At 40.2% G+C, this 22,954-nt stretch overlaps 1 protein-coding gene across 2 annotated transcripts; it reads left to right on the forward strand.

Annotated features, from left to right (window-relative positions):
• Window positions 1-66: 66 nt before the first annotated feature.
• Window positions 67-21,578, forward strand: LOC122234341 (IST1 homolog). Of its 2 annotated transcripts, XR_006212112.1 has the most exons (4): window positions 67-419; window positions 3,803-3,933; window positions 17,201-17,389; window positions 21,166-21,578. XR_006212112.1 is itself a non-coding variant. In XM_042970306.1 (3 exons), exons 1-3 carry the CDS (start codon window positions 409-411, stop codon window positions 21,381-21,383), a joined length of 360 nt encoding a protein of 119 aa, XP_042826240.1. In that variant the 5' UTR covers window positions 67-408; the 3' UTR covers window positions 21,384-21,578. The 2 variants fall into 2 exon arrangements, 1 of the variants encoding a protein (XP_042826240.1); XM_042970306.1 differs by lacking the exon at window positions 17,201-17,389.
• The last annotated feature ends 1,376 nt before the right edge of the window (window positions 21,579-22,954 follow it).

Genomic DNA, 22,954 nt, shown 5'->3' on the forward strand with positions numbered 1-22,954 from the left:
GAAGGGAGGGAGCCGGCCCCTGTCGCCCCTCACCCCTCGCCCCCAGCGCCCCCTCTGGTGGGAAAAACGAACTCCTCCCCTGGGGAAATAGGGTCACGTGAAGAAGGCTGGGCCGGCCCTCTCACCCTGACCCCACCATGACCCCTGCAGTCTCTGTACTCCTGTAAATTCTGGGGGTTCCCAAACAGAGCCTGGGGCGTGGCCAATAGCGACCCTCACGTCCTGGATCTCCCAGGCCTAACTCGTGAAGCCTCTTCTTGGGAACCTCGGGGAACTCCGAGGAGACCCCTGCCCAGGAGAGTAGTAAGGTGATCTCCCTGGAGACCCAGGGTAGAGATGGGAGCTCTTTGAGTTGAGAAATGGCTTTCAGGGGCATGAGAATGGACCGGACCTAGGATTTAGGGGAAGATGAAACCGTGGTGAGAATTTGCGGGATGAGAGGAAGGGGGTTGGTTCATACAGTGGGAAGGAGCTTGATTTAGTAGGAAGAGGTTTTGACTACTCGATTAAATATTAAGTCACCATTCATTGCCAATTAACTAGCCATCTTCATAGTAACATAAACATCTGATTAACAAAAAGTGAAAGCCAGTCGAATTTGTACTCTGATTACAACTGTGTAAAAAAGTAGTTCTGTATACAAAAACAAACCAGAGGGAAAAAATAAGTTTAACTATTGGAGAGACTGGATTCTGAGTGGATTTCCCCCCTTTCAGTTTCTGCAAACTCTTTTCACCAAATAACGAATGATTTCTGTTTGATTTTAAAAGTACTGGCTGGGCTCTGGTCCCTACTCTGTAGCTATCTGACCTTAGGAGAAATTCATTTTACTACTTTAGGCTTAGGTTTCCACTTCTGGAAAATGAGGAGCTTAAATTAGATGAAAGGGTGGTAGTAAAATGTAGATAAAAGAGCTCTCTATAAACATTGTAAGTGAAAATGTAAGCAAATATGTACAATGTGATATCCTGCATTTAATGTGAAGCATAACATATATAAAGTCATCTTTATGTATTTATACAGAAAAGGAATGGAAGGATATGTAACAACTAGTTAACATTGGTTATCTTGGGAGAGAAAAGTGGCACTGGGTGGTAATCAAAAGATACAAAAGGGACTTATTTGGATTTTTTATGAGAATGTTATCTTAGAAATATTAAGATGAGTAAGTTAAAATACAAATAGAGTATATGGTCTCTTCTAAGATTCTTTCTAGGGAATCAGTAGACCTCAGTTTTGGTATTTTCTGACCTGGAAAGTCACAAAGGATTATCAAAATCATTGAATCCCGCCCCACCACTGCACACACATACCTTGCACCAGCGGGTGAAACACTGAAGCTACTCATCTGTAGCCATCTAAATCAGCAGAGGGCTGTGCTTCGAGGATATTAGTATTATTCATGACAGTTGTCTTCTCTCTCAATTTGGCCAAGAAGGAAGTCCTGTGGTCACTCAGTGACTCCGTTTTAGCACTAACTGGCATTCTGGTTTCTAGTTCATTGCTTAGCTCACTAAATTGGCATTAAAACTGCCAAGATAAACAAATAAATAAGCCTATACTCTTTTTTACATGAAAATGATACACGTACTGCTGTCTTTGCCATTTTTTTCCATATCAATAAATTCAAATCAGTATTTTAAAAAATAGGCCAAGATAGAGACCCTTGGATCATCCAGGTGTATTCAAGGATAGCCATTTTCTCCCAGATCAAGACACATTCTCAGAGAGCCAGTGTTTCAGACAAAATTGAAAGAGCAGACACAGGTAGATGCAAGCAAAAAGAATTTTTTGGCTACCAGCCATTAACATGATTACATAGTACAAAGGCGAGTCTGGTTTTTAAAAAAACACAGCATGTTCTGATCGGTGAGACACAGGTGATTTCCTGGTTTGATGCTGCAGTCCCAAAAGAGTGGGTCATATCTCTGCTGTATCCTCTTCTAGAACTCCAAGCAATCTTCATTTCTCTGGTTGTACATATTGACGGTAGGAAGCTCCATAGAGACAGTTTCACAGGAATGTTAGTGATAAATAAACTAACATAGTTTTTGGATTTAAGACACTAAAATAACCAAAAGTTACCTCATTTCTCCAGAAATCTGTATTATTGTCTGGAATCTGTATCATTCTCTATGTAAGTTATTTATAGTAAGTAAACCCAGGGTCTTATTCACTGTAGCTGGCTCAAAAAATAATTCTTGAATGAAATTTCAAAAAGATATCTCAAACTGGGAGACTCTCCTTGCTAATATTTTTGCTCTCAATTCCTCATTTCTACTCCAGTTTTGCCTATTTATTACCTGTTTTCAGTCTCTCTCATCTGAAAGTCCTTCATTTTCTTTTACCAAGTTTGTTTGTTTAATTTCCATGGGGTTTTAAGAAGTGATGAAGTGAAAGGATTTTTTTTTTCATTAAAAAAATTTCTTTCCTGCCCCATGAAAGGAAAAATTTTAAAGTAGTTGAGACATTTGGGAACTGAAAAGTTATACTTCAGTCTGTTTTGTCTACCTCTTCTCTTTCCTTGGATTCCCATTGAATTTATTTGATGGGTGTAGATTGAATTTGTGTGATGGGAGAGTTTGAGCTACTCTTTGGAAGGAAAACAAGTGACCACAAAACCCTGCTAAGCTAGTTATTCTTCTCCCTAAGCAGGCAGGAGTTTCAAACCAGCTCTGTCTGTGTTGCTTAGTTCCTCATTGTTGATTTTTCTAGACCTATAGTATGGCAGGGGAAGTTTAGACAACTATCCCAACTCTTTTTTGACATTAAGGGATCAAACCAGAGAGAAGTGCTGGCAGTTGAGGAGACCGCGTGTGTCATCACAAGAAAAATAGATGGTTTTCATACTGTCCTGTCTTTTTGCTTGTATGGCTCAGCATGCAAGGGTGCCATTTTGGGAAAGAACTTTATCTTTGGATGCCAATGGCAGAAACAACAATTCATCTCAAGTATATGTTGAAATTATAGAAATACTTAGCAGATTTAGCTTTCCCTAGAAATGTGTTGGTGGCTGATATTAGATTATTTTTCAAAAGTTTTCTAGATGTCCAAATGTAGAAATGTGCAGTTTTCAAGGTTCCGCTTTATCTATTTCTCTGAACAATTCTGTGTCCTTATTTCTACATGCTTTTATTTTTATTTCTTTTTAATTTTTTTAATGTTTATTTATTTTTGAGAGAGAGAGAGACAGCACGAGCAGGGACAGGGCAGAGACAGAGGGAGACACAGAATCTGAAGCAGGCTCCAGGCTCTGAGGTGTCAGCACGGAGTCTGACGCTGGGCTTGACAAACCCACAAACTGTGAGATCATGACCTGAAGTCGGACACTTAACTGACTGAGCCACCCAGGCGCCCCTCCATATGATTTTCATGTTATGTGCTCTCTCCTGATTCCAATGGGGGATCCCCCTTTCATATTCATTAATATTTTATTTTCAAGGAGGTCTTGGAATTTCTCCGTAAGTGACTAATATATCCTTTGGGGAGGGGAATCTTGATCTGTTGTCTACTTCCTCAGACACTTGCCAAAGGCTTTCATTTTTGTCAGAAACTTCCTGAAGAACTCTGAAAAGTTGTAGTCAGAACATAGATTGGAATAAACTGAAGGAAACCTAACTAACCCTTACTTGAATTGCAAGAATCGTATCTGGGGAATTGGGCCACAGAGAAGCAAGTACATTTAGGCCACTGCCAAACAGCCAGAAATTCCTTACAGGGGCCTATTGAATGCATAAAGTAAATGTGGAAAAACTAATGCCCCCATGACATTGATAACTCTTTCTCTGCAAAACTGGCTCAGCAAGGTGATTTGCGAGCTGCCTGCAGTGCCTCCTGGTGAAATCATGTTCATCTCTGCCTTCAAAGCTGATCGCCTTCAGGTCAACTTGCAACTGGTTGTCAATTGCCTAAAACTCCTGGAAAAAAAGAAAGGTGAGTAAATACTCTAGACAGCACAGTAAGCGGCCTGTCATCACTGAGCACTACCTTCCCACACCCCATATATCTCCTAAGACATTACTTAGCAATTTTAGAATTCAAAGGAATGTTTCTGACTTGTGGAAATGATTATTATAGTGCTCAAATCATTTAAAAGTTTGGGGCACCTAGATGGCCCAGTTGGTTAAGTGTCCTGACTCTTGGTTTTGGCTCAGGTCATGATCTCTCTCTCAAGCCCCACATCAGGCTCTGTGCTAATGGCACTGAACCTGCTTGAGATTCTCTCCTTCTCTCTCTGCCTCTCCCCCACTCATGCTCCCATTCTCTCTCTCAAAATAAATAAACTTTAAAAAAATCACTTAAGGGGTGCCTGGGTGGCTCAGTTGGTTAAGCGACCAACTTCAGCTCAGGTCATGATCTCACTCTGAGTTAGAGCTCTATGTCGGGCTCTGTGCTGACAGCTCCGAGTCTGGAGCCTGCTTGGAATTCTGGGTCTCCCTCTCTCTCTGCCCCTCCCCTGCTCATGCTCTGTCTCTCTCTCTCTCAAAAATAAACACTTAAAAAAATTTAAATCATGTAAAAGTTTCCAAAGACTATTCTGTATCTTGATTGTATCAATATCAGTATCTTGGGGGGGTGCCTGCAAGGCTCAGTTGGTTAAGGGACCAACTTCAGTTCAGGTCATGATCTCACAGTCTGTGGGTTCAAGCCCCACGTCGGGCTCTGTGCCGACCGCGCAGAGCCTGGAGCCTACTTCAGATTCTGTGTCTCCCTCTCTATCTGCCCCTTCCCAGCTCGTGCTCTATAATAATAATAAATAATAAATGAATAAATGAACATTAAAAAAATTTTTTTTAAATATCAGTATTTTGGTTGTGCAAAATGTTATCACCACCAGAAACGGAGTAAAAATTACTCTGGATCTCTCTGTATTGCTTCTTACAAACTGCATATGAATCTACAATTATCCCAAAATAAGAAGTATAATTTAAAAAGAAGTTTCCAAAGATTTAAAATGTAAAACAATGTCCAGATTACTGGACTTTTCTTCACCATAGCAGAGAACTTTATCTAGTCAAGCCTCTTCAAATGTGCAATAGCTATTAAGTCTGAGCTGCTGGACACATTTTTCTGGAAGGGCTTCCTTACCTTTATTTAAACACACCGAAAAGAAAAGAAAAGAAAAGAAAAGAAAAGGAAAGGAAAGGAAAGGAAAGGAAAGGAAAGGAAAGGAAAAGAAAAAGAAAAGAAAAGAAAAGAAAAGAAAAGAAAAGAAAAGAAAAGAAAAGAAAAGAAAGGAAAAGAAAAGAAAGGAAAAGAAAAGAAAAGAGCTATTTCTTCTGTCAGGTGATGACTCAAGTAGAATTACACCCATGAGTGGAGGTAGTAGCTGACAAGTTTTGTCTTCTTTCTTTAAATCCAACTTTTCTGTTGCCTTTTGCTCTTTCCTCATTTCAGTAAGTCACATGAGCCATTAACCCCTCAATAAACTGAAAAACCAATGATCTCTGATTATGAGGGGGATTCAGGTAAAATAAGTATTGTGTGTGCATACAGTTTTCTGAGTTCTCCATAAATAGCACTACTTACTCGAATTACTATAATCTATTGGTGGAGAGGCAGCTGTTACTCAAACTTCCAGATAGATTTTTGGGCATTCATTAGATAACAGGGGCCTAAGAAAAATGCACAAATGAAATTTAGGCAAACTCAATGGTACCCATCATTTTTACCATGAAAATGAAGATGATTGATGGTTTACACAGAACTTGTGAATTTTATTTATTTTTTTAAATGTTTTTTTTTTTTTTAATTTTTAAATTTATTTATTTATTTTGAGGGAGAGAGAGAGAGAAAGAGGGAAAGAGAAACCCAAGCAGGTTTTGTATTGTCAGCCCAGAACCCAATGCGGGGCTCAGTCCCAGGAACCATCATATCATGACCTGAGCTGAAATCAAGAGTCACATACTTAGCTGGCTGAGCCACTCAGGCACCCCATGTAACTACACTTTCTTTTTAATTTTTATTTATTTTTAAAATTTACATTCAAGGTAGTTAGCATTTAGTGCAACAGTGATTTCAGGAGTAGATTCCTTAATGCCCTTACCCATTTAGCCCACCCCCCCTCCCACATCTGCTCTAGTAACCCTCTGTTTGTTCTCCATATTTAAGAGTCTCTTATGTTTTGTCCCCCTCCCTGTTATATTATTTTTGCTTCCCTTCCCTTATGTTCATCTGTTCTGTGTCTTAAAGTCCTCGTATGATATTTGTCTTTCTCTAATTTTGCTTCGCATAATACCCTCTAGTTCCATCCATGTAGTTGCAAATGGCAAGATTTCATTATTTTTGATTATCGAGTAATACTCCATTGTATATTATACCACATCTTTATCCATTCATCCATCAACGGACATTTGGGCTGTTTCCATACTTTGGCTATCAGTGATAGCGCTGCTATAAACATTGGGGTGCATGTGCCCCTTCAAAACAGCATACCTGTATCCCTTGGATAAATACCTAGTAGCGCAATTGCTGGGTCATAGGGTAGTTTTATTTTTAATTTTTTTGAGGAACCTCCATACTGTTTTCCAGAGTGGCTGCACCAGCTTGCATTCCCACCAGCAATGCAAAAGAGATCCTCTCTCTCTGCATCCTCGCCAACATCTGTGGTTGCCTGAGTTGTTAACGTTAGCCATTCTGACAGGTGTGAGGTGGTATCTCGTGGTGGTTTTGATGTGTATTTCCCTGATGATGAGAGATGTTGAGCATTGATTCATGTGTCGGTTGGCCATCTGGATGTCTTCTTTGGAGAAGTGTCTATTCATGTCTTTTGCCCATTTCTTCACTGGATTATTTGTTTTAGGTGTTGAGTTTGGTAAGTTCTTTATAGATTTTGGATACTAACCCTGGCCATCTGGATGTTTTCTTTAGAGAAGTGTCTATTCATGTATTTTGCCCATTTATTCACTGGATTATTTGTTTTTTTAGGTGTTGAGTTTGGTAAGTTCTTTATAGATTTTGGATCTTTATCTGATAAGTCATTTGCAGCTATCTTCTCCCATTCTGTTGGTTGCCTTTTAGTTTTGCTGATTGTTTCCTTTGCTGTGCAGAAGATTTTATTTTGATGAGGTCCCAATAGTTCATTTTTGCTTTTGTCTCCCTTGCCTCGGGAAACATGTTGAGTAAGAAGTTGCTGTGGCCAAGGTCAAAGAGGTTTTTGCCTGCCTTCTCCTCGAGGATTTTGATGGCTTCCTGTCTTACATTTAGGTTTTTCATCCATTTTGAATTTATTTTTGTGTATGGTGTAAGAAAGTGGTCCAGGTTCAATTTTCTGCATGTCACTGTCAAGTTTTCCCAGCACTACTTGCTGAAGAGACTGTCTTTATTCCATTGAATATTGTTTCCTGCTTTGTCAAAGATTAGTTGGGCATATGTTTGTGGGTCCATTTCTGGGTTCTCTATTCTGTTCCATCTATCTGAGTGTCTGTTCTTGTGCCACCACCATACTGTCTTGATGATTACAGCTTTGTAATACAGCTTGAAGTTTGTATTTTTAAAAATTTGTTCTTATGTTTATTTATTTTTGAGAAAGAGACAGAGCACAAGTGGAGGAGGGCCACAGAGAGACAGACACACAGAATCCGAAGCAGGATCCAGGCTCTGAGCTGTCAGCACAGAGCCCACTGTGGGGTTTGAACTCATGAACTGTAAGATCATGACCTGAGCCAAAGTCAGATGCTCAACCGACTGAGCCATCCAGGCGCCCTGAGCTTGTGAATTTTAAACTGCATGCTCACATGTCCTTTTATTAGATCCTGGCAATCCAGTGACACATATTATTATCCAGATAAATTATATCTTCTTTTAACAAATTTAATTTAAACTTGGAGTGCCTGAGTGATTTGAGGTATATAAAGCAAATTAGCCCTCCTTAACTAAACTTATTCCTCTTTAAAGGGAGATAATGATCTTGGTTTTCTATCATTCCAGGGATCTATTTGTAACACAAACTATAACCTGGGCACACAATAAATGTTTGCTAATATTAGTAATGGTGTAACAACAGTTCAGTATTTATCTGAAACAAGTCCAATTCCACTATAATTTCTTTTCCCTGTGATGTCTAGAACAGAGAACATTTTCCTCCTTTGTACTTGGCTAAGCAACCTTTCAAGCACTGAGATTTGTGTTTATTTCAGATTTAAATGTAGTCTCATGTCAAGATTTGCTTGCAGAGAATAACTCTGTCTTTTCGTGATTAGGAGGTGAGTATAACTCAGTGAACAGACAGGTTACATAATTTAGGGGCTCAGGTTTTCCTGACTTGTGAAAAGTCTGTTTCCCCAGGCTCAGTCATCAGTTGATAATACAAAGTGGTAAGACTTACCTTGGTGGATTGGTCTGGGACAGGCTACATTTGTTACGTCCCCAGCATTACTCTACTTGTTCATTTTATTGGCATAATATGGTGAGAAAGCATAGGAGCTTACAGTCTGAAGATTTGGCCATGTTCTAATTCAACCAGTTACTCTTAATCGTGTGACCATGGGCAAGCCATTTAACCTCTTAGAATCTCAATTTTCTCAACTGTAAAATGCAAATAACACCTCACACAGGTGTTATAGGATAAAATGAAACACCCACACCCACAGGTGGTGGGGGGGGGAGGGAGAGAGACAGAGAGAGGGAGGAAGAATATTAAGCAGGCTTCATGCCCAGTATGAAGCCTGACGTGGCACTTGATCTCACAACCTTGAGATCACAACCTGAGCCAAGAATCTGACGCTTAAACAACTGAGCCACCCAGGCACCCCTGAGAACAGTTTTTGTCTTAATATTTTATTTATTTTGGAGAGAAAGAGAGTCAGCAGGAGAGGGGCGGAGAGGGGGACAGAGGATCCCAAGCAGGCTGGGATCCTCTGTCAGTGCAGAGTCCAATGCACGGCTCAAACTCCCAAACTGTGAGATCATGACCTAAGCCAAAATCATGAGTCCATTGCTTAACCGACTGAACCACCCAGGCGCCCCAAGAACAGTTTTCTAAATGTAGAGCACTTCATGCATTCTTCTTTATTTTCTTATTTTTATTTTTTAAGCTTATTTATTTTGAGGGGGAGGAGGGGTAGAAAGAGGGGGAGCAAGAGAATCTCAAGCAGGCTTTGTGCTGTCAGTGTCAGGCTACAGGGCTCCATCCCACGAACCGTGAGATCATGACCTGGGCCAAATCAACAGTCAGATGCTCAACTGGCTGAGCTACCCAGGATCCCTTATTCTTCTTTTTTAAATAATATTTTTATTACAAATATAAGAAATGTTCACTATGGGACATTTTAGAAAAGCAAGGTTAGCTGAAAGGATAAAACAAAGATCACCTGACAGAACACCCCCTAGAGCAATTATTAACCTTCAACAGGTGTCAAAATTGGAGGGCTTGTTCAAACACAGATTTTTGGGTTCACTTTCAGAGTTTCTGATTCAGTGGGCTCCAAGAATCTGCATTTCTAACAGAATCTCAGGTGATACTGGCGTTGCTGATCTGGGGATGACACTTTGAGAACCACAGCTTAGTGCAAAACATTGATAACTTCATATGTGCACATATGGTACATATTTTTTATTGTTTTTATAAAAACAGTTTCACACTATCATGTCACCTGCCTTTTTTATTCAATAAACTCCTCTTTGTACATGCACTTTTCTTTTTTTAATTTTCTTTTTTTTTAATTTTTGTCAATGTTTTATTTTTTGAGAGAGACAGAGCACGAGCAGGGGAGGGGTAGAGAGAGAGAGGGAGACACAGAAGCCAAAGCAGGCTCCAGGCTTTGAGCTGTCAGCACACAGTCTGACGCAGGGCTCAAACCCAAGAACCGGGACATCGCAATCTGAGCTGAAGCCGGAGGCTCAACTAACTGAGCCACCCAGAAGCCCCCGTACATGCACTTTCCTATACGTGTGCTTTGTGCTGAAGCTGAGCAGGCCCAGAGAGCCAGGAAAGAGATTGCTGACTGTCTGGCTAATGGGAAAGATGAACGAGCTCGGATCCAAGTGGAACATGTTATCTGAGAAGACTACCACAGAGGATCCATGGAGATCCTGGAGCTGTATTGTGACCTTTTGCTGGCTTGGTTCAGCTTGATCCAGGCCACAAAGAAGACCTACTGAACCTGCACATTTTTCAGGCTCAAAGGAGTGAGAAGGCATCCCCGCACCTAGTGAGGGGGGAGAGTGCACTCTAACTTGCTGGTACTATGCCAAAGAACTTTGTCTCTAATTTTTATAGGAGGAAGTAGTGCTGTTTGAAGGGAATATGTTAGTCCAAGGAGCCATGTTTAGAACCATATGGTTGTTGGGGAACCTAGCAGGCTCAGTGGGAACAGCATACAACTCTTGAGCTTGGGGTCTTAAATTTGTTAGGTGTAGAGATGCCTTAAATAAATAAAGTTGGTCTTAAAAAAGAACCATATAGTTATCTTTTTTCTGAGTTTGTAGAGGAGTGGTGAAATACAGACAAAAAAAGAATCCATAATCACCAAATCTAGAGATAAGAATTTTGGTACATTTCTTTCAGTCCATATATGTATTTATTTATCTGTGTATAAACACATACGTGTGTATGGGTATATATATAGTTATATATACCTATGTGTATATACTGTAATTGTATATATTGGTATATATTGTAATTTCACTTAAAAAAAATTATTTAACATTAGCGGTACCTGGGTGGCTCAGTCGGTTGAGCATCTGACTCTTGATTTTGGCTCAGATCATAATCTTGGAGTTTGTGGAATTGAGCCCCATGTCAGCCTCCATGCTGACGGTGAGGAGCCTGCTTGGGATTCTCTCTCTCTCCCTCTCTCCCTGCCCCTCCCCTATTTGCGCTGTCTTTGTCTCTCTCAAAATAAATCAACTTAAAAAAAGAATTATTTGATAATATATTTCGAATATTGTCCATGGACTATCTTTGAAGTAGGGAAAAGATGGAAACATAAAGCTCTGTGTTGCATAACTTTGTGTTCTTCTTAGGGAACTGGATTCTGGTCTGACCTAATCTGTATCTACACTAATCTGGGCAGCTCCTCGCCTCCAGTCAGAGGTGCCTGAGTTGAAGATAGTAAGTTTGATAAGTTTTCACTGCCTGTGCCATAACTGTAGGTGAGAGTATCACTCTTGCTACTTGTTTAGAATTGTAGGATTACTTAGAGGAATCCTTTTTTCTCTTAAAGGACAACCATAGAAGTATTGTCTGCTGTTAGTGTGTAAGTGAAAAAATACTTTTTAAAAAAATGGCGGGGCGCCTGGGTGGCTCAGTCGGTTAAGCGTCCGACTTCGCTCAGGTCATGATCTCACGGTCCGTGGGTTCGAGCCCCGCGTCGGGCTCTGTGCTGACAGCTCAGAGCCTGGAGCCTGCTTCAGATTCTGTGTCTCCCTCTCTGTCTGACCCTCCCCCGTTCATGCTCTGTCTCTCTCTGTCTCAAAAATAAATAAACATTAAAAAAAAATTTAAAAAAAATGGCAATGGTAGAGGGGTACCTGGTTAGCTCAGCTGGTTAAGTGTCCAACTTTAGCTAAGGTCATGATCTCACAGTTCGTGGGTTCAAGCCCCACGTCAGGGTCTGTGCTGACAGCTCAGAGCCTGGAGTCTGCTTCAGATTCTGTGTCTTCCTCTCTCTCTGACCCTCCCCTGCTCACATTCTCTCAAAAATAAATGAACATTAAAAAAAAAATTTTTTAAATGGCAATGGTAGAAAAAAATAATAAACCTTACCTAAAAAAATAAAGCAAAATTTGACAGTGGATTTCTTTCGTGCGGAGACAGGAGTCATAATTTATAAGGTATTTAGAATTAGAAGTTTTAAGTTTCACATTTATCAGATACTTAAGAACAAAACACTTGTTCTGTTGCTATTGCTGTTGTTTTGATGCTAATAGAATGTAATTCCAATGAGATAAGATGAAAGTGATTTTTGCTCTTTTCGTAGTTCTTCATCTTCAAATTTGTCATAACTTGATGGATTTCACCTTTATTTTTTTCTTGGTGATGGTTTGCTTCAGGTATCTAATCAGCTGTGTGCAAAGTACAGCCAAGAATATGGTCAACTGTGTCGAACCAATGAGATCGGAACTGTCACCTCTCAGGTAGACACATTTCCAGAGACACACATTTTTCTAAGCCAAGAAATACAGGAAAAGCAAATATAAACAAACTCAGAATGCATAATTTTGTGCAGACTGAAAGATGTTTAGAAATAAGTCTTGGGGCACCTGGGAGGCTTAGTCAGTTAAGCGTCCAACTCTTGGTTTCAGCTTAGGTGATGATCTCACAGTTTCCTGGGGTTGAGCCCTGTGTCAGGCTCTGAGCTGGCAGCGCAGAGCCTGTTTGGGATTCTCTCTCTCTCTCTCTCTCTCTCTCTCTCTCTCTCCTCTGCCCCTCCCCCACTTGCACTGTCTCTGTGTCTCTAAAAAATAAACATTAAAACTTTTAAAAATATTTATTTATTTTTGAGAGAGAGAGACAGAGAGGGAGAGAGAACAAGCAGGGGAGGGTCAGAGAGAGAGGGAAAAAGAGAATCCCACACTGACAGTGTGGAGCCTAATGTGGGGGCTCAAACCCACGAACCATGAGATCATAACCCAAGCTGAAACCAAAAGTCAGACACTTAACCAACTGAGCCACCCAAACACGTTGGAGGCAGAATAACCTGTTTAAAGATTTTGGACTAGGGAACTCAGAGCTTTATAAAAAAGCTAGTGTCAAGCAATCTGAGATTATTTCTTTACAAAGAAAGCATACATTTTCCTAAATGTAACTGGCCCAGTAATATGAAGGAAGTTTATAAATTTAGAAGCTTCAAGTTTTGAACATCTTACATCATGACCACACAGTATAATTCAGGACTGACATTCAGCTGAGACACAGAGATCTAGCCGCAGTGTTGTTTCAGGCTGGTGGTGTTTCAGAGTTGTTTCAGGGTGTCCATTCTGACTGGATGGTGCCTTGCTGTACTGTAGGTTGCTGAGTGTGTTGAATATCGCCTTTGACATAATTAAAATACTTCCAAAATCAGAACTTTCAATTTAAAGTTTTTTTTCTTAGGTTTATTTTCTTCCTCTTATTTTCAGAGATTGAGATTCTTTCCCCCCAGGATTGGGCTATCTTTATGATATAAGCAGGGCACCTCCTAAATTTAAAAAAAAGTTTTTAATTGTACTTTTACAGAACAGATAGTAGAAAAATAAAGGACAGTGATTTAGAGGTGAAAGACCACCTCAACTCTTTTTGTTTCTGAGTTTGTGGATATGTGTGTGACCAAATTCTGTTATGTTCTTTATCTTGCAGCTAATGTGTAAAATTAAATGTGACTACTCTACCCCAGGTTGTAGTAGAATAGTACCTGACAGAAATTGCTAAGAACTATAATGTGCCATATAAATCCACGGCAACCATTACAGTGAATACTTTCAAGAACAAAGAATGGACTTAAAGCTGAGATTTTTATTGTGCACCAGAAGATCTGTTTTCTACTTAGGAATGTGGCTTCCAGAGTAGCTCTGCCAGGATTGTAAAGCAGGTGACATTTGCACCTTTTCTCCACCCACATACTTTTCCTAACAGAGCTTGACTTCTGCTGTCACATGACCCTTATAAGTTGGTAACAATAGGGTAGAAAACAAGGATGAAGATACCTTAAGTATTATACTTACAAGTGTGTTAAAAACAACCACCCATGGCACAAAACAGACACACAGACCAATGGAATAGAATAGAAACCCCAGAACTAGACCCACAAACGTATGGCCAACTAATCTTTGACAAAGCAGGAAAGAACATCCAATGGAAAAAAGACAGTCTCTTTAACAAATGGTGCTGGGAGAACTGGACAGCAACATGCAGAAGATTGAAACTAGACCACTTTCTCACACCATTCACAAAAATAAACTCAAAATGGATAAAGGACCTGAATGTGAGACAGGAAACCATTAAAAACCTAGAGGAGAAAGCAGGAAAAGACCTCTCTGACCTCAGCCATAGCAATTTCTTACTTGACACATCCCCAAAGGCAAGGGAATTAAAAGCAAAAATGAACTACTGAGACCTTATGAAGATAAAAAGCTTCTGCACAGCAAAAGAAACAACCAACAAAACTAAAAGACAACCAACAGAATGGGAAAAGATATTTGCAAGTGACATATCGGACAAAGGGCTAGTATCCAAAATCTATAAAGAGCTCACCAAACTCCACACCCGAAAAACAAATAACCCAGTGAAGAAATGGGCAGAAAACATGAATAGACACTTCTCTAAAGAAGACATCCAGATGGCCAACAGGCACATGAAAAGATGCTCAACGTCGCTCCTCATCAGGGAAATACAAATCAAAACCACACTTAGATATCACCTCACACCAGTCAGAGTGGCCAAAATGAACAAATCAGGAGACTATAGATGCTGGAGAGGATATGGAGACATGGGAACCCTCTCGCACTGTTGGTGGGAATGCAAATTGGTGCAGCCACTCTGGAAAACAGTGTGGAGGTTCCTCAGAAAATTAAAAATAGACCTACCCTATGACCCAGCAATAGCACTGCTAGGAATTTACCCAAGGGATACAGGAGTACTGATGCATAGGGGCACTTGTACCCCAATGTTTATAGCAGCACTCTCAACAATAGCCAAATTATGGAAAGAGCCTAAATGTCCATCAACTGATGAATGTATAAAGAAATTGTGGTTTATATACACAATGGAGTACTACGTGGCAATGAGAAAGAATGAAATATGGCCTTTCGTAGCAACGTGGATGGAACTGGAGAGTGTGATGCTAAGTGAAATAAGCCATATGGAGAAAGACAGATACCATATGTTTTCATTCTTATGTGGATCCTGAGAAACTTAACAGAAACCCATGGGGGAGGGGAAGGAAAAAAAAAAAGAGGTTATAGTGGGAGACAGCCAAAGCATAAGAGACTCTTAAAACCTGAGAACAAACTGAGGGTTGATGGGGGGTGGGAGGGCGGGGAGGGTGGGTGATGGGTATTGAGGAAGGCACCTTTTGGGATGAGCACTGGGTGTTGTATGGAAACCAATTTGACAATAAATTTCATATATTGGAAAAAAAACACCCAAACACATGTGCGCACGCACATACACACGGAAGTGTGTAAAGCTTTTTTACTTCTTAAGATCTCAATTTTATAGTGTAGTATAAGGCACTATATTTTGGTGTTAAGAGTATGAGTTCAGTAGTGAAATGACCCATATTCAGATCCTAGATTCACCATTTATTAACCATGAGACCTCAGGCAAGTGACTCACCCTTTCAAAGACTCAGTTGTCTGGACTTTAAGAAGGGGGATAATAAGAGTTAATCGTTATTACCAAATCTCATAATTTGTTGAGATGATTAAACATGCTAATATGAATAAAGAAGTTAAATGCAATGCCTGGCACATAGCCAATGTAATCAAGTTTTGCTTTCTATCACCATCATCATCATCATCATCATCATCATCAACATCACTCAAGGTGGTCTAAGCTTCTAAAAGGTGGTCATGGAGGGTTTTAGGACAAGAGGGATTTCCCCCTAATGCCTTTGAATTGCTGAAGAGGCATGCACCAAGTTGGGTAGTGTTAAGGGGCACACTTTTCTGAGGTTTTGCTGATTGTTTCCTGCTAGGACTCATACTCCTTTTTTTTCCCTCTTCCAAAGAGTTACATGGTTTGTTGAAAAAGGACACATTGTAAAAACTTAGACAATACAGAAAGGAACTTTGAAGAAGTAAAAGCCACATGAAATACCACTAGAGATGTGCCCAAGGGCTCAGTCTCTAGACTTTTTCCCTTTCTTCTCTATTGTTTAGGTGATTTCATCCTACGTCATGGTTTTCAATCCCATGTTTATGGTGAAGACTTCCATATCTCCATCACTAGCTAAGAGCTCTAGGTTGATACGAACTCCAGACTGATATATCCATCCACTTTCTTGACATCTTCACGTGGATGTTTCAGAGGCATCTCAAACTTAACATGTCCAAAAGTGCTCTCATCCCTTTCATGGACCTAGTCCTTCTTACAGTTCATGGCAATTCTATGCTAGGGCAAAATCTTGATATCTTCCTTGACTCTACCCCTTCTCTCAACCCCTACCTAGCCCCCAACCAATTTTCAGCAAATCTTGGTCACTCTACCTTCTAAATATATCCAGAATTCTGCCACTTCTCACCACCTCCATTGACGGTACTTTGATCTAACCTAATCTCTTGCCTGAATGACTGCAATAGCCTCTTAACTGGTTTTCCTGCTTCTACTCCTCTTCCCCATTAATTGATCCAATATAACAGTCAGAGATCTGGTTAGTACCTAAGTCAGATCATGTTACTCCTCTTCTTTTAAACCCTTACAATGTCTTTTTAATTCACTTACGAGTAACAGGCAGCAACTCTCCTGTGATGAAGGAGGAAATGCACTCTCACCTCTTCTGTCTGGCCTCATTGTCTCTACTTTTCCCCTTATTTACTCTGCCTCAGCCACACTGGCCTCTTTGTGCTTCTTCAAATACACATGCTGGTTCCCACCTCAGAACCTTTGTACTTCCAGTACTCTGTGTTCTTTAGCTATCTTCCCCGTCCTTCCCTCACTTCCTTCAGGTCTGTACTTGTGTGTTCTCTGTGAGTCACTTCTCATCTATTGTCTCCAAAATGTCAACCTCTTCCCTCTTCTCTGGTGTATGTTTTTTCTCTATTGCTCTTAACTCTAACATACGATATAGTTCACTTAGTGATTTTGTTTATTATCTATTTCTTCCACTGGAATATCAGTTGTATGAGGACAGGGACTTTTATCTGTTTCGTCCACTGTAGCATCCCTAGCACTGTCAATAGATTTTTGTCAAATGAATGAATAAATTCAGAGTTTACCACTGCTCAAGTTTGATAAACGTTCTTGTAGACCTACCTATGCATGTTTACGTGCAGTTCTTAATCATTGATGTACTACAATGTCTGACCGCATAGGCCCTCAAAATATAGTCTTTGAAAGAGAGAGAAAGAAGGTGGTATGGGCCAGAAGCTTGAAGGTTGCTTTATCTGTCATCGACTTAACTTACATTAAAGTATGAACTTCATGAGGGCAGGAACCATGTCTCCTTGCTCACCGTTTCCTCCCCTGTGCTTCTAAGAATGTTTGGCATCTAGTAGGTACGTGATAAACAAATGTGTGATAAGTTGAGAACACAATGTGACTCTTACCCTCTTGCCTTAGGTGGAAGCCCTGGCAGACCTGGTCAGTATTGGATTTACTGAGGATGTTAAGAAAGGTGCTGTTGACAGAGGAGGTGGAACTTTAGCAGGAACTGGTGATCCACTTGAGGCATCACCAATATCTGCACTGGGACCCTTTCCTGTGAGACCTCCAGCCTCTTGTTTTTTATCCCTTCCTCCTGAAAGACAGGTCAGTACAGAGAGGGAAACTGATTCTGGGATGGGACTACCAGTAGTGTTAAAATATATTTCTACATGGGCCTTTTGAATGGTAGAATAATCTTAGTGATGTTTTTTAAGGCTAGGGAGCATATTTGCAGTCATTTAGCGGACATTTGATTTTTAATGTTTATTTACTTTTGAGAGAGAGAGAGAGAGACCGAGCATGAGTAGGGGAGGGGCAGAGAGAGAGAGTGAGACACAGAATCTGAAGCAGGCTCCAGGCTCTGAGCTGTGAGCACACAGCCCAATGTAGGGCTCAAACTCACGAATTGTGAGATCATGACCTCAGCCAAAGTCGGACGCTTAAGAGGTTTAAGAGACTGAGCCACGCAGGCTCCCCATTTGATGTGTTTTTATGCTGAACTCATGAGAAAATAGGCCTGTAGTCTTTTGTCAATCTCTTGACAATACCACAATATGGACTGCAAGGAACATTTTTATGAGCTGGACAAATTGGAAAGTCTTTCATGTACAGTGATTTAGACACATATTTCAATATTTATATGTAGGGGAAACAGTTGTCTTCTCTTGTTGAAAATAGTATAAAGATCTCAAAACTTTGTAGACATAAATCTAGAGAAGTCAAATAAGTAAATGCTAAAGAGCCATAGACATTAATTCTCTTTACTCTGTTCCTTCAGTATGAATAAAGAGAAATGGTCTTATTCTTTTAAACTTGCAAGGTATTTCTGACCCCATGAAACTCTTTTTTAAATTTTTAATGTTTATTTATTTTTGAGAGAGAGAGAGAGAGAGAGAGAGAGTGTGTGTGTGTACAAGTGGGGGAGGGGCAGAGAGAGAGAGAAAGAGACAGAATCCAAAGCAGGCTCCAGGTTCTGAGCTGTCAGCGCAGAGCCCGAAGCGGGGCTCGAACCCACGAGCTGTGAGATCATGACCTGAGCTGAAGTTGGACACTCAATCAACTGAGCCACCCAGGTGCCACTATGAAACTCTTTTTTTTTTTTTTTTTTCAACGTTTTTTATTTATTTTTGGGACAGAGAGAGACAAAGCATGAACGGGGGAGGGGCAGAGAGAGAGGGAGACACAGAATCGGAAACAGGCTCCAGGCTCCGAGCCATCAGCCCAGAGCCTGACACGGGGCTCGAACTCACGGACCGCGAGATCGTGACCTGGCTGAAGTCGGACGCTCAACCGACTGCGCCACCCAGGCGCCCCTGAAACTCTTTTTTTAAGATTTTATATTTCAGACACAATTTAACTCTGATTTTCTTTGTTGAAATTATTTATCTGAATGACACCTTGTGAATTGCTCAGCTTCCAGTCTTGGAATGCAAGTCCTCTGATTTAAAATAAGAAAGAATTGAGGTGCCTGGGTGGCCCACTCAGTTAAGCATCTCACTCTTGATTTTAGCTCAGGTCATGATCCCAAGGTTTGTGGGATTGAGACGCATGTCGGGCTCCACATTGACAGCGCAAAGCCTACTTGGGATTCTTTTTCTCCCTATCTTTCTCTGTCCCACCCCTGCTCGTGCGCATGTACTCTTAAATAAATAAACTTAAAAAAAAAAAAAAAGAAGGAAACAGACTCTTAAATACAGAGAAAAAAACTGATGGTTACCAGAGGGGAGGGAGGTGCGGTATGGGTTAAATAGGTGATGGGGGTTAAGGAGTGCACTTGTTGTGATGAGTATCTGGTGATATATGGACTTGATGAATCACTACATTGTACACCTGAAACTAATATATCACTGTATATTAACTGGAATTAAAATAAAAACTTAAAAAAATAAAACAAAGAAAACTTTATTATGGAAACTTTAAACATATAGAAAATTAGAGGTAATAATATAATGAACTTCCATGTACCCATCACATGGTTTTAACAGTTATCAACTTTCTGCTTCTCTTCTTTTCTCTCTTCCTGACACTTTTATTGGGGCGGGGGGGAGAAGGAATTTATCTTTTATTTTTATTTTTCAAAAGTTTATTTATTTATTTTGAGAGAGACAAAGAGAGCACAAGTGGAGAAGGGGCAGAGAGAGAGAGAGACAGAGAATCCCAAGCAGGCTCCGCACTGATAGCATGGAGCCCTGGAGCCCCCGACTAAGGGCTAAGGGCTTGAACTCACAAAACCATGAGATCATGACCTGAGCTGAAACCAAGAGTCAGATGCTTAACCAATTGTGCCACCCAGGCACCCCTGTGGGGAAGGAGGAATTTAGAGCAAATCTCAGACATCATATAATTTCACCTGTAAATATTTCTGTAAATATCTCTAACACATACCTTTTGTTTTTATAATATAAAAAAATGCCATGCCATTATGATGCTCAATACAATGAAAAATAATTTCTTACTATAATATAATACTCAATCCACATTAGATTTTGCTAATTGCTAGGGTGCCTGAGCGGTTCAGTCGGTTAAATGTCCAACTTTGGCTCAGGTCAGAATCTCACGTTCTTGAGTTCAGGCCCCACATCGGGCTCTCTGCTGTCAGCACAGAGCCTGCTTCCAATCCTCTGTCCTCCCTCTCTCTCTGCCCCTCCCCCACTGGTTGTCTCTCTAAATAAATAAACTTTGAAAAATTTTGCTGATTATCTCAAAAATGCATTTTATAGTTATTTTATTGAAATCAGGACCAAAGATCTACACATTGTATTTGGTTGATATATCTCCTAAACCTTCTCATCTCTAACACTTCCTTCTTCCTGCCTGTTGTTTTCTCCTTGCCATTTATTTCTTGGAGAAAGAGTCCTCAGACTTTATTAAACTGAATCGTCTTTCACAAGTAGCATCTCCAGGCTTTAAGATAAAAGATTTCCTGTTTCTTGTATGTGACCACAGGTGACAAAAGCAGCAAAACTCATAGTTGCTCCTAAGGGTAATTTCCAGAAGGCATAAATAGAAACTTCACCTTCACAAGAAGGAAGCTGGACTATGAGAAGTTAATTTTATGAAATATTTATTGAAGGCTTACTGTGAACAAAATATGTGTTTGGCGCTCAGACCAATCACAACCCAGCGGTCTTTTTTCTTTCAGAATGACTCCTATAAGAAGAGTGATTTGTGTCCTTAATTGTTTCCTAGTAAGTATAGGGAATGCTGGTAGAAGCTGGAACTGCTTACTACTCACTGAAGATTTTTCAATTCTTCAAAATTTTTTTTTACATTTTATTTATTTTTGATAGAGAGAGACAGAGCACAAGTGGGGAAGGGACAGAGAGAGACGGAGACACAGAATCCGAAGCAGGCTCCGGGCTCTGAGCTGTCAGCACAGAGCCTGACGCAGGGCTCGAATTCACGAACCGCAAAATCATGACCTGAGCCGAAGTCAGACGCTTAACCAACTGAGCCACCCAGGCACCCCAAGACTTTTCAATTCTTATAAGACTATTCCTCCATAGGTGACAGAAGGTTATTAGTGACTTACCAGGAGTACAGTGGGTTCCTTTATAGTAGCTAACAGTTTTCAAAGTGGATATAGATCTCAGAGAGATCTTTAACACAGAAAAAGTTTTGAAACAACCATCACACTAGATAATTATGCACATAGTTTGAAAAACTGTGCCTTTTTTAGAAGTCCAGATTGCCTTTGAAGCAAGGGCCAACAAAATGTCACCACTACCACCATTTGCATGATGGGGGAGTTGTCTAGTTTTCCAGCCAGATTATATGCTGCCCTCTCAAAAGTAATAATAGTCTACTGCCTTTGAGGCTGGGATTTCTTTCTGGAAGGCTGTATTATTGTGACTTTTAATTATATTTATTGAAATGAACAGGTACAGGATTCAACCTCCCAACTTCTCCAAAGCCAGAATCAAGATCCAAGATGGGTTTTGATAACTTTATGCCTCCTGATTTGCCTGATGTAAAACCTCAAGTAAGCCTATCCATTGACCCTTGTGGTTCTGAGGAAGTTGATTTTGAAGATCTTAACCGGAGACTTGAAATCCTCAAGAAAACCACAAAATTCCTTGGTCTTGGATTGAGTAATTAATTGCCTGGGAATCAGGGCTCTTCAGCACAAATGTTAATGTGGCTACTTGTGTGTGAGTCTGAAGTGTTCTCATTTACAACCTCTTCCATCCCTTAAAGTCTCTGCTTCTCTGTCTGTAATAATGTATATGTGTGTCCATGCATATACATATAATTATTCCTGTCTCTGAAACTTCTATAATTCTTAGATGAAGATTCCTGACCTAAATAATTTTATTAATTATAGTCAATAAACTCTTGTTTTCTCTTGGATCCTTACTTCTCTCATAATGATCACTTTTTCCAGGGAGACAGAATGGTGTGTATTTAAATCCTATCCACTTACTAGCTATAAGACTTTTGGTAAATGGTACCTTCTGTCAGATGTGCATGAAAGTGCAAAGAAACTAGAGGAATATGTGTCTTTTTAAAAATGAGTATTTTAGGAGCACCTGGGTGGGTCAGTTGGTTAAATGTCCTATTCTTTTTTTTTTTTTTTTAAGTTTATTTATTTATTTTGAGAGAGAGAGAGAGAGACAAAGCACAAGTGGGGGAAGGGCAAAGAGAGAGGGGGAGAGAGAGACTCCCACACAGGCTGCATGCAATCAGCACAGAGCCCAACACAGGGATTGAACCCATGAATCACGAGATCATGACCTAAGCCAAAATCCAGAGTCTCAATCAACTGAGCTGCACAGGAACCCATGAGTATTTTACTCTTGATCTCAGCTCAGGTCTTGATCTCAGGGTCATGGGTTCAAGCCCTATTTTGGACTCCATGCTGGGCATGAAGCCTACTTTTTAAAAAAGAGAGTATTTTAAAGAATGGGGTGCCTGTATGGCTCAGTTGGTTAAGTGTTCAACTTCGGCTCAGGTCATGATGTTGTGGTTCATAAGTTTGAGCCCCACATTGGGTTCTGTGCTGACAGCTCAGAGCCTGAAGCCTGTTTTGCATTCTGTGTCTCCCTCTCTCTCTGCCCCTCCCCTGCTTGCTCTTTCTCAAAAATAAATAAACATTAAAAAATAAAATAAAAAAATATTTTAAAGAAAGAACGCAACACAGAGTGAAGAAAAGGCATTGTTAGGAAATCAGTGGAATCCTGTATGTCTGAGTTCTGCCACTTACTAGCTGTAGCCTCCTTTTTCTCCTCTATAAAATGGGGACAATAATGAAAATTAAAAGAATTTATGTAAAGCCCTTTAGCACTTATTAGGTGCTCAATAAATATTAGTTTCCTTTTCAGTTTCTATTTGCTGAGTTCTAGTGGACTAAATATTAGTGATTCTATGGGATAAAGGAGAGGCTGAGAAAACAAGATGGTCAGATTATTGTTTCTTGTACAACTGGCATTTTGTTTGTTTTTTTTAATAACCTTTATGTTTTAGAGCAGTTTTTGGTTCACAGCAAAATGTCAAATTAATTTTAATTACTTTTTAACTATATATGTGTGTGTGTGTGTGTGTGTGTGTTTGTATATTTATTTTTGAGAGAGAGAGAGCACAAGCACGGAGGGACACAGAGAGAGGAGACACAGAACCCGAAGCGGGCTCTAGGCTCTGAGCTGTCAGCACACAGCCTGATGTGGGGCTCGA

Source organism: Panthera tigris, chromosome E2 (genome assembly GCF_018350195.1).
Source record: "Panthera tigris isolate Pti1 chromosome E2, P.tigris_Pti1_mat1.1, whole genome shotgun sequence".
NCBI classification, from domain to species: domain Eukaryota; kingdom Metazoa; phylum Chordata; class Mammalia; order Carnivora; family Felidae; genus Panthera; species Panthera tigris.